This window comes from Panthera tigris, chromosome B2 (assembly GCF_018350195.1).
Source record: "Panthera tigris isolate Pti1 chromosome B2, P.tigris_Pti1_mat1.1, whole genome shotgun sequence".
NCBI lineage: Eukaryota > Metazoa > Chordata > Mammalia > Carnivora > Felidae > Panthera > Panthera tigris.
In genome coordinates, this window is record NC_056664.1 from 4,318,931 (window position 1) to 4,331,575 (window position 12,645).

General features: G+C 48.5%; 1 protein-coding gene across 11 annotated transcripts in view; it reads right to left on the reverse strand.

Moving 5' to 3' along the window:
- The window catches only part of CARMIL1 (capping protein regulator and myosin 1 linker 1), a 310,110-nt gene that overhangs the window by 37,386 nt on the left and 260,079 nt on the right, over positions 1-12,645 (reverse strand). For all 11 annotated transcript variants that reach the window (XM_042985575.1, XM_042985582.1, XM_042985577.1 and 8 more), the window contains 2 exons: positions 3,968-4,034; positions 3,548-3,744 (listed from right to left, as the gene is read on the reverse strand). In XM_042985575.1, coding sequence (XP_042841509.1) covers positions 3,548-3,744; positions 3,968-4,034 — 264 coding nt within the window. The remainder of the gene's footprint in view (positions 1-3,547; positions 3,745-3,967; positions 4,035-12,645) is intronic.

A 12,645-nucleotide genomic window follows, 5' to 3' on the forward strand; every position in this document is an offset into this window, starting at 1 on the left:
CCTGCAGAAACGGACACGTTGGCATTTAACTTAGCCTTGTGGGCTATCAGAGTGCATATGTGGCCTTTGTCCTGGTTCCTGACACAGAGTTTCCAAAATCCTTGCCATCTCCTGAGTGACAGAGCTAATGGCGGCATCTTTTGATACTTAGAGCAAGCCCTTTCCAACCGTTTCTGAGTTTACGATAAAAAGCTTGGGGGCCCCTAGGCAGCTTCAGGATAAGGGCTGGTTGTCAGAGAAACCAGCCACATAACAGGACAGCTGGAACTTCCAGCCCGATCCCTGACCCCGGGGAGGGATGAGGGCCTGGTGACGGAGCTGGTCACCAACGACCAACGATTTCATCGTGCCCAAGCCTACTTAACGGAACCTCCACGAACACCCCCAGGTGATGAGGTTGGCAGAGCCCCCGGGACACACGGAGGTGTGTGTGGGGGTGACCTGCCCAGAGAGGGGCTTCTCTCACCTCAGCCTACACATCTCACCCCTGTGGCTGTCCTTGAGCTGCGTCCTTTACAATCAACCGGTAGTAGTCAGTAAAGTGTCTTCTTGAATTCTTCTAGCAAATTATCATACCTGGGGAGCAGCGTGTGGGACCCTCTCTAGAATTTACAGTCAGCTGCTCAGAAGTACAGATGACATGCTGGGACTGGTGTCTCAGGTGGGGGTGCCCCTGAGCCCCTAACCTGTGGGGTCCAGCTTAACTCCAGGTAATGCCAGAGCTGAACTGTAGGATACTCGGTGTCCAGAGTCGAAGAATTAGTTGGGGAAGGGGGTGCCGGGTGGGGGAGCCCACACATTTGGTGTCAGAAATGCTAAAAGTAAAAAGAAAAGGAAAGCCACACCTTGGTTCTGAGCATTCTGATACTTAGGAAGGCTCGTAGGGGCATCCGAGGTCAAGGGCAAGCGCTAGAAAGTTAAAACAGACTTAGGACGGACGGAGTCTCCTCGGTCCCAGCAAAAGCAAACCAAGCAGCAACAGAAGTGACCGTCGCTATGGAACGCTAGTGAGGAAGACAAACCGTCAGCCCCTCATCCTCACGTCTCAGCCTCGAGACACGGAAGATACTTTGAAAACCGCAAACGCTGTGGCATCCGAGGTTCGTCCAGTTTCGCTGCGAGCCCAAAGGGAAGCGAGCCGCGCCAGTTTCTCACCTGCCAGACCTCTGGGAAGAAGCCAGATGGCCTCGGAGCCACGGCCACGGCCCTCCGCTTCAGGACACAGCCCGGGTCCCGGCAGGGCTCCCAGGATGGGGCAGCCCAAGCCCACGTGGCCCGGCCCCGCCGTGGCCGAAGCTAAACCCTCCGTGGCGTATGCCTGGTGCGTCCGTCCACGAGGACCCTATCTCAGCCGTCTTCCCTCCCCTTCTTGGTTTTTAAATACGTCCACAATATTCTCTTTCTGTGGGTCACTGACTTCATCAAGGAAACGCTTCCGCCGCAATTTTGCATACAAGTTACGCTGCTAATGACTCTCTATGCAGAGAGAGCCACAGAGGGGCTGTTTATTCAGTGACCACCTCGAATCCAGAGTCGGGGAGGTCATCTTTTCCCCTATCTAAAAAAGCCTCATTTAAAAAAAGTTCGGGGCGCCTGGGTGGTTCAGTCGGTTAAGCGTCGGACTTCGACTCAGGTCATGACCTCACGGTTCATGGGTTCGAGCCCCGCGTCGGGCTCCGTGCTGACAGCTCAGAGCCTGTGGAGCCTGCTTCGGATTCTGTGTCTCCCTCTCTCTCTGCCCTCCCCCACTTGCACTCTGTCTCCCTCTCAAAGATAAACAAACACTTAAGAAATTAAAAAAAAAAAAAAGATTTATAAAAGTGTATTCTTCTAAGAATATGTAACAGTGGACTAAAAAGTTAAAGTCAAGTAAATCAGAAAACAAAGCACTAAAGCTGTTTCCTTGTTTTTTTTGGAAACCATGTCATGCTTTTCAGATTCAAATGAGAAATTAACCAACACAACAAGCCTGAGCAGGGCTGAATAAATGATTGACCACGCACATAATTATTGTGACCTTTACCCATCTACGCCTCCAGTCATCCACAAGGCATCCTCTAAGTACCGCTGACCCTCCACCCTATTCTGAAACCATACTCACCACTGAGCATAAATCCAAGGGTAAAAAACTACCTGCCTTCCTACATGAGGCTTAGAGACAAGGAGGAGAGAGTGCTTCGAAAACACTATGACAAGAGCTATAAAGGCAGCTATAACAGTTACGAACAGCAGGCACTGGAAGAGCCATGGCCTCCATGGCAGGTTGTTCAGGCGGGGCACTGTGCACATCCGGTCTGTGAGAATGGCCTCCCCTGGAGTCCTCCAAGCACAGCCTTATGGGAGCACAGACGTAGAGACCGAGAGGGCTTCCTGGCACACTGAGGCAAGTGGAGATCTGAAAGATGAGTGGTTGTCAGCCCAGGAGGTGTGTGGGGCAGGGAGGGGAAGTGACGAGGAAAAGGCTACAGCTCTGGAGGACTGAGACACTGGGTGGGAAGCAGCAAAGGCAGGGATGACAAGGAGGAAGGTAGAGGAGGTCTGGGTTGGGACCGGGACCTGGGGTCTCATGAGGATCATATCCTGACTCGTCACCTGTGATGCGCCATGGCGGTCAGGGATGTGAGTGGAAGGCGGGTTCACAGGGAGAGACGCGCCCAGTTTTCAACGGCCTGAGCCCGAGGTGCTCTGGGACGCTGATGTTGAGGAGGCAGGTGACTATTTGACTCTAGAGCAGACAGGGCAGCGTCAGCCACGGACTGTAACCCCGGGTTCTGCCCACACGGCCCAGGCAGCAAGTAACACAGTCCAAGGCGTCACCGGAATGGGGAGGGGGGTTGAAAAGGAAGCCCGTGGCGACACCAAGCCCACGGGAAGTGGTTTCGGGAAGGATGCAGTTTTCTTTGTCAAGTAACCACTGAGACCCGGCGGAAGGGGATTAGGTCAGCGGAGACAGGGCGGCCGCAGAGGCGGGTGGGGACACGGCAGAGATTCCGGGGGACCGCAGGGGAAGGGAGATGGGGACAGAGACCCCGGGGCCAACCTTGGAAAGGAGAGGGGAGACGTGCGCCCGGGAGGGGCACGGGGTAAGCTACGTGAAGGCCGCACGGCACAAACCGTCCCACCCTGTCCCGCAGGGGACACGGGGTGTGGTCTCCGCGCTGCCCCGGGAACCCCGCTTCGCCACCAGGGCTGGGCAGGTGAGCGGGGAGGAGGCAGGCGCGGCCGGGGTGGGGGGGGCAGAGGTGGGCACCCTCGAGTCAGTCACACACCAGTTCTTCGGCGCCTCCTTGCCCCCCCCCCCGTCCACATCAGACGTCGCAGGCTGCTGGACGGAGCCCACTGGGCTCCCGCACGGGACCGCGACTTTTCTAAGGATTTCTTCCAAGGGCCACTCCGCTCCGAGGCCCTGGGCGCTCGACCGCATGATCTTTTCCCCAACCGCCGAGCACCCGGCGGAGACACGGGCTTGGAGGTCGTGCGGGGGGTCCGTCCCCCGCGCTCCCCCTGGGTCGGGAGGGGTGGGGGGTGGGGGGCCCGGTCCACCTACCGCCGCCTGGGTGGGCTGCTGCTTCTTATTCCGCTTCGGCCTTAACTTGGTGAAGTGTTCCAGCTTCTTCCCTTCTTCAGAAGGCAGCTCGGAGATGAGCCCCGAGCTCCGCTTCTCCTGCCGGGCGGGCGGGAGGGGCGGGTCTTCGATGTGGATGGGCACCTCCTCCAGAGCTTTGTCGAGGTCAAACTCCATCTCTGAAACGAAGCAGAGCCCCGGGCCCAAGCTGAGTGCCTCCAGATGGGCTGCGGAATTCCTAAAGGTCACGTCAGGCCCCTCACCCAGTCGCACACGCACGCGTTCACAAACCACACGACTGCCCTTCTGAGCGCTGGCTCCCACAGAGCATCCCCGGGAAACGGCCCCGAAGCGGCCCGAGGTCCCCGCTGAGGGTGTTTCACGGACACAGAAATAACTCACCGAAGGCCCTGGAAACAGGCCGCAGCATCCGGCTATGGATACTCTTCCGTTTGGATTTGGGCGTCATCTAGCAACGAAATAAAGGAAGCCCTTAGGCGTCCACGCAAAACTCGCCTTCCAAACTTCAGTTAACGGTTCAGGAGGGGCGGGGCTGAGGGAGCATCTGGGATCAAATGTTTAAACTCAGTATCTGTTTCGCCTCTTTCCAGGATGGCTGGTCACATCTGATGGCCTCCCTGCGGAGACCCAGCCCCCACGTTTCCAAAGGGTGACGATGTTCTCGACTCGTACGGCCCCTTCTGCCTCCTCTCCCTTCCCCGCCCCCAGCTTTCATCGCTTACACTGTATTTACATGGCAGAAAGGAACAGTGAATGATACAGAATGTAATTCCCAGCTGCACCTGACGATACTAAAATGGATATAAAGGGGCGCCTGGGTGGCTCAGTCGGTTAAGCATCCGACTTCGGCTCAGATCATGATCTCACGGTCCGTGAGTTCGAGCCCCGCGTCGGGCTCTGTGCTGACAGCTCACAGCCTGGAGCCTATTTCAGATTCTATGTCTTCCTCTCTCTCTGACCCTCCCCCGTTCATGCTGTCTCTCCCTGTCTCAAAAATAAATAAACATTAAAAAAAAATGGATATAAAAAATACGATTAAAGGATGGTAAAACATCAGCCGCTACAAGCGGACAGTGCAATTATTCACTGCTCGTGACCACGGTCGCAACTCTTGTCACCGGACTCTTTGTCACCTCGGTATTTCAAGTAACTGTCCCATCTCCCACTTCTGCCACCAAGATTCTGACCCTTAGATTATGGGCAAAGACTAACTAGGAAACGGTTGCCATAGTTTCCAAGTCTGTATCTGCTGTCGCTTCTCGTTGAGTCTTTCAAATATGGGACCAACACCCGAACCACCAGAACTTAAGCCTTGGTGCCGACTGCTGATTACATAAAGCCAAGCCCAAGGAAGGTGCTAGCTTCTCCCTCAACAGGACCACAGTGAAAGTAAGAGGAGGCCTCTGTCATCCCCTCTCAAATCTGAAGGAAGAAACTGACTCACAGAGATGACAAAGGCCACCATTCAAAGTGTCATTAGGAACAGCACCAGGGACAGATCCTCACGAGGCTGGCCCAGCATCCCTTATAACCACACCCTTTGCCATTGCTATACCGATGAATGGATGTGAGGGACGTTTTAATCGGTTTGATCCTGGAGACCAGCCTTTGTGTGAAGTAAGAGATAACAGAACTTACTTTGTAGTCTTTTTAATAGGCCGTCATCTAAGGCTCTCCCCAAAAACAGCCACAAGGGTGAGAAACTCTCTTTGGTTCAAAGAATGAACTGGCTCATATTGACCTCTGAAACAAACAACTTCACAGTTCTAACAATTTTATGCCGGCTTTAATAACAATATCCTTCTGCCAGTATTTATTATTGGGAGAAAAGGGAGAGAAGAGATGAGCAATTATATTCAAAGCCAGACAGGTCGGCCTGAAATACACTGGGAAAACTTGCCAATTTGGTTCTTTCTAGGTCAAAGGCAGACAGTCTCAGGAATATCTACCTGTAAAGCAAGCGTCAATCCGAGGCAGCTGGAAAGGGAGCCAGCTTCCGGGTTGCTCTCCCCCGAAACTGACCTTGACCTCGCGGTTGACTGAAGCAGAGAGCGGCCTGACTGGTCTATTCATAAGGGAAACCTCTAAGAATAAATAATCCTCAGGAGAACCCAACTACCAAAATATCTGCTATGTTTCACGAAAAATGTCTTTAGTACTCCCTCCACTTTGCATACAACCGTGACAGGTAAAGGGATCGAGCAGCAGCTTGGGACTAATTTCCGGCCAATTCATTTGGACAGCCACAAATAAAATGCTTGGAATGGCGATGTCGTCCAACGTTTTTTTCCTGCGACTCTTGATTTTACAGAAAAAATGTTCATGGGCAAAAAGAATCTGGCTCAAGTCTCCCTCTTTAACCTTTAGAACAGATACCAAATGTGTGTAACACATACGACCATGATGACATTTCAAGTATATTACAATTCTGAATAGCTGAAAAGGAATGACCACAGAGCTATATGTAAAAGAATACAGATGATCTATAACATTTATACATAATATAAAAGACAGGTAGAGAGAGACCCATTTACACACTGACGCCTACCTGTAAATCGGTCATTCAGCTCGAGCTAACTATACAGACACTGAGGGGTTCATACGGCAACCATCCGGGTTCTCCATAGCTGCCATCCACCAAATGGGACCTACTTTTCTCTTCTTGGTTTGACTTTCTAATGCCTCAAAGCTTTCCTTCATCTCACATGCTCTTTACAGCTGCATTTCAAACGCAACTCTTTCACTCTGACACATCTGTGAAGTCTGCCACGTTCACGCGGGGACGAGGGGCTTTTGCGACAATAGTCAGGGCTCGAAATCAGGCGAGTTTCGACCGCTGGTGTTGAGAATGCAACCCAATTTTAAACACTGAGCCACTGCTGACGGATGAACTGTTTCATGATTTCTTTCTCGTGGTTTACGTATAACGACGAAGAGGGAAAAAAGAAACAGCGGATTTTATGTCTCTCTTATTTTTCGTTCTTTTCTTTAGAATTTTTTCTTCATTAACAGTTTTATAGAAAAAGAAAACTCTTTAGTAGCTCAGTCCTATGATCCCACTACATACACATCGTGAGCAAGAGGGAACATAAGAATGAGCTATGCTTAGGCACCCAAGGATACATTTAAGAACAAATATTCTATGTTTTTCCAGAAATCTCGTCTATATGCTCTCTTAGTCTTCCCCTTCTCACACCTGCTGGTTAGAGGACTTGTACCCTAGAAAAGAGATCTAGCTTTACCTTGTCTTTAGAACTGTTAACGCTCCTGTATCCAAATGACAAGGGTTAATTTTCTCGGACTGTTTGGCCTTCGTTTCCTGCCCTGGACATTTGTCGATGCGTAAATATTTGCTGGGAGGAGAAATCACGAAGTGCCTCTCAGATGAAAGGGGGGATGTCAGCAACAGAAGAAAGGGAGATATACTGACCAAATGGACTCTTCATGAAGCAACTCGTGGCCAGCACTGTCTACTATTTAAGCCTAGATGAAATTACTTTATCTTTAAAGATGCATTTTGCGAGTCCTAAGTACTTTTCACTATTCACGTACTCAGGAAACATGGGGCACAGGGTGTTGAAGTCTTTAAAACGTAACTTTAGAAGGAGAGCCCTAAACACAAGACTCCTTCCACATCCTGACATCCCAAACCATCACTAGACGCCCACCTTGGCAGACAGTGTGAACGAAACCATGGCCACTATTCCTATTCTACAGGAATCTAAAGGGAGCACAGTGTTACCGCTCCGAAACCTTACTCCTTTGATCCAGTTCCTATGATGGAATTCAAACTCCTCTCATGTAGCCCAAGGGGTATGTCAATTTTACCACCAGTTAAGGACTAAGGTTGGAGCCTGACAAACACAGCCAGTTTTTCCTGCTAAACTCACTCTTAACCTATACTTCCTAGACACACTGATTTTTTTCTAAAATGAGAGTTCCATTGTTTCTCTCACCACAAAAATAGGATGGAGAAGTTTCCTTGTTCGTTTTACCGAGTTTGTGCAAAGGATAAACAACAACATTCTCATGTCAAGCTCGAGAATGCCTAATTTCTTTTCCCCGAGGTTAAAACAAACAAGGAACAAAATAAAACCCGGTTGGTTAGGGGCACCTGGGTGGCTCAGTCGGTTGAGCATCTGACTTTGGCTCAGGTCATGATCTCACAGTTCGTGAGTTCTATAGAGCCCCGTGTTTGGCTCTGTGCTGACAGCTCAGAGCCTGGAGCCTGCTTTGGATTCTGTGTCTCCCTCGCTCTCTCTACCCCTCTTTGCTCACGCTCTCTCTCTCTCTCTCTCTCGCAAAAATAAACATTAAGAAAATTACATTTAAAAAAAAAACGGTTGGTTAAAAAAAAAGTTGGGAAACAGATTAGGAAAATTCTCCTAATCCAAGAAGGAAATCATGATGCCAAATTTCTACAACCCTGGGAAACAAGAATCAGGAAAAAAAAAAAAAAATCAAAAAACCCCAAACAAAACCTGAACGTTTAAGGAATCATGTCTTTTTTTTTTTTTTTTTTTTTTTTAAACAGGAATGGAAAAGGCCGTTTTCCCCTCTTGAAAGTTGGTGCCCTCTTCATCAACACTCTGCTTGCTTTCAGGCACAGCCAGGATACTTTAAATTCAGCGCCTGTTTTCTAGCTGAAGCACCTTGTAAAATGCAATCTTGCCTCTAAATTGCTGCCTGTTTCATGCAGGATCCGCAGCCGGGGGACGACACTCGGTCTCCTGGGAGACCAGCCAGGCAGCACAAGCAGATGGAACACGAGACTGTAAACGAGCCCAGCCAGAAACTGCAGAGCCACCCAAATACTTACACTTGTACAGCAGAGAGTCTCCATGCAGCACAAAGGAAGGAAAAAAATATGAATGGGAGAGAGATAAAGCATTACATGAACAGCACTACAAGAAAAGGGGAGGGAGAGACACGGCTCACAGACAGACAGAAAAGCTCCATCAAAAGCCTTCATAGCAAAGGAAAAAGGCAAGAAGGAGGCCAAGGTATAATTGGCGGAAGGCATCCAACCCAGCTCTTTATAAGCAGAAGCACAATCGTAGCTCGAAAACGGCGGGAACTCCTAGAGATGTCACCTCTTTTGTTAGGTGCGTGCAGAATGCCATCTATAAACCGCAGAAGGTCCTGGCCTCATTGGGGGAATGGAGACGTCACCAGCTCCAAAGGCACGTGGCGGACACAACACTGGATGGACACTGGAAAGCCCCATGCAGGTTTTGGTTCTTGGGCCAAAAGGCGACTCCCAGCAATAAAATGGGGACAGCGTATCTCCAGGCACGTATAGGCATCCCTTCCGGGAGCTTTTACGTCATTCTGTACTTTGGGATGAAGTAGCTTTGAATCCATTCTCTCTCCCCATCAGTCACCAAATCTTTTCAGGAAAAGAGCTGATGCCAGATTCTAGAACAGTTACCTACCCACAGTGTTACCAATGTTGATGATACCTTATGGCTTATATTTCACACTAAATCTCTGATTAAATAATTTTTTTTAAACCTCATAGATCATCAACAGTTATTAGGTCATCTTAATACTCTGAAAATTCATAATAGTTTTTTAAAACATAACAACAAAAAAAGTTCAGTCGTAGAAGGTCAGGCTTTGTGAAAGCAAAGTTTTGGAGGGTTGGGGAGGGGGGAGGGGGAGGTCCTTTCCAAATTTCTTGAAAACACATCCTGAGGCAGCCTACCTAATCCATTTTCTAGCAAGTTTTCTAGCATTTTCTAGCATTTTCTTTCAAGTTCCTTATTTTTTGTGTGCCAATTTTTCTCAATACACAACAGGATAAAGTAATGGGGGTGGCTCAATTTGAGAACGTAGGTAGTCTGGGTCTGTTCAGAAAAAAGCTGACACATCAGTCAAAGGCATTCCCCATCACCATCACCACCATCACCGCCACCACCATCATCATCATCATTGTATATCTGCTTATCAGAAAGGCTGCCATCAGCAACGTGCCAAAAATTCTCAGTCTCCAGACTAACTTCATACTTTATTAGGTAATTTTCTTCAAATAGATCTCATTTGAGGACTCATTAAATTAGATTGAAAACAGCCTTGCAGAATGAAAGGCAAAAAAGTAAAAATACATTTTCAAATATTCTGGAATTGCCTGAAATAACGACTCTGGTCCCCCGCAGCCCCCCTCCCCCGCCTTTAACACACATCCCTTAGAAAGCTTCCTTAAAGAGATAACTAGGGATACATACAGAAGTGAGTTACAGCCAATGGTTACGTCTCATGAATAATTTTAGACTTCCCTTCTTTTCGTGAAGGGTTAATTCAACAAGACAAGTGCGCTGCCCCAATTATCCACCTGAAGACCATTAGAAGTGAAGGTGAGGAAACTTTCAATTGGTTCAACCCCTAAAACGACAGGCAGGCCAAAAAAACCTTCCTATCACGAGGGAAACATGCAACAGACAACTCAATTTTTCAGTGGAACAAAGACCATCAGTTCATTCCTCTACTCCCCCTGCACACTTTTTGGAACTTGGCTAACTATATTGACTCAACATCTCCCATTACGACAAGAGAAGGTCCAGCGAGTGAAAATGGGTCATCCTCCCTCGAAAGTATGCTCACACCAAGGCTTCGGTATCCAAGAACTGAGCTCAAATCCTGAGTCTGCCGCTTAGGGGGTTGTGGAGGTTGGCCAATGTTTCTGTAACGTCAGACTAGTCTTCCAGTTTGTAAAACAACCTGCTGTATTAAATAAGACAAAGCGAATATATGAAACGCTCAGCACAGAGCCCGACACGTAGTGCCATTCCGTGGCCTCACAGTGCTTCTATAACTCGTAGCGATTAGAGACATTAGAAATACTATCACTTTTCCATTTTCCTATGCCCACGACGAAGACTGGGGGTGGTGAGGACGCACGCGTAGGTAACAGACTTCTGCCGAGCTGGGAACAATCTAAAAGTCTATCAAGCAGGGACACTGATGACGAAAATGAATATAGTTAAAATGAGGGAATAGCAGCTAAAAGGGGAAAAAAGCAAGAAGCATGAACAAGTCTCAAAAGATGGTATCGAAGGAAAGATGCGAGTTTCAGGAAGATACTTACGGCCTGATGCCATTTATGTAAATCGTAAACCATAAAATAAAACCGTATGTTGCTTGTGGGTACATGGATGTTTGAACATACAAAATAAACAGGAAGCGTCCAAACTCAGGACAGTGGTGCCTCTGACGAAGGCGGGAGGAGGGAGAGACTGTCGGTAGGGGTCAAATGCGGCTACAACTTTATCGGGGACGTTTTTATATTACTTAAAATTCAACAAAGGTTTCCTGAGCACCCACTGTGTACCAGGCACTCTTAAGAAAGGATGGGCAGAGCAGTAAATAAGGAATCGGTCTCCGGGCTCCCAGAGTTTATATGCTGGTGTCAAAAAACTACACTGGCAAAAGGAAGGTGCTAATGTGTTCAAAGCTATCTGTTCAGGTTGTTGGGGACGTGAGAGTTTGGCATTTTGGGGGGTACTTTTCTGCAATTTCTTAGGAGTTCTTCAAAAAGCTGATTTAGGAACATATCAAAAGTCACTGATCACTTGGTGTTTATGGATTATCTGAACTTATTTGGCAGACGCCCTAACAGAGGCTCGTCTGGGTGGCCAGATACAACCACCGTGGCCACCTCCTACAGGGACAATGACAAAGGGACCGAGCCCATCATAATACTTTGAAGGCGGGAACTGATCTACTATGACACATGTCTAGAAACTTGAAAGATTCTTAAAACAGCTCGAGTTGTTTTGCACATGCGAGTGTTTTAATAAGCGTTATGACTGCTCTACCGGGTTTCGATTTCTGCGATCTCGACGTTCAGGAGCCCCCAAAAGCCACATTAAAACAAAAACTTGCCACCACGTCTACCTTCTTCATTTTCTTTTACCATGAAACTCACACATGAGGGATTAAAAAAAATTAACATGAGCCTTGATGGGGTTTACTCTATTTATAAAAAAATACACAAATGTTTCTGGCAGTCATTTTAGTATTTCCTCCAAACGGCAGCACAGAGATGGGGACTTGATGCTCAGGAACTGGCCTGAAGAAAACAAACCATTTAGTCAGAAAAATAAGGAAATGAGGGGGTTTACGTCCAAGCACAGCAATTCAGGCCCATCTGTCCAAAGACCACAGAGGGGACTTTGGCCGCCACCTTGTCAGCCCCCAACACGTCTACAAGGATTTCAACTACAGAAAGTCACGTGGTCAAGTATATTTATTTCTTAAAAGAAGTTTAGACCAGGAACAGGAGGGGCTCCGGCAGAAATAAACCCTGTTTACAAGTTAAATCTGGCTCATGTTTCTTTCTGGTGTCCCCTCCCCACCCTGTGTCCCCAGCATCCCCAGGGGAGACAAGGTGAACATCTTTGGATGGAAAGGATAAGCCGGGATCCGTTTTTGTTCACCTCTAGAGAACGTGACACACAGTGGGCATTCAGTAACTATTTGGTCAATGAATGACGGAACTGAACCCCTGCGTGAACCCAGTACCCCTCCCCTACAACTTAAGATTTTTACAGACTAGGTGCAAAGACGAGAGAGAAGGAAGTAATCTATTATAAAGAAGAGTCTTGAAATTTGATAATCTTTCATGAAAAAATTTCCTGCCTGAATACCTTCTCCTACGTAACCACACATGACGGTCACACCTACCAGCAATTCCATAGTGTCCCATGTATGCACGATGGCCCGTATGCAGATTGTATGTATGCAGATGCCCGCCCCCCACCTGCCTGGGGCGCCCCTGCCCTGCTGGATGCAGTATCTAGGGAAGAACTCACCACGATGTGTGCTTAGGTCTCCTCAGTGTGTCTTCGTACCCCGTCCTCCTCTCCCTGCCGCCAATCCTGCCTTTCTTACCCATGATTCTCTCTCGAGGAATTCAGGCCAATTGTTTCACAGACTTCCCCACATTCTCCACTTGCCTGAAGGCTTCCTGGGAAACTGATTACGGTCGGCCACTTCCAGCCTGAATGCCACATGGGTGATGTGGTGAACTAATGGCTCAACCACTGCTGGTGGCACCC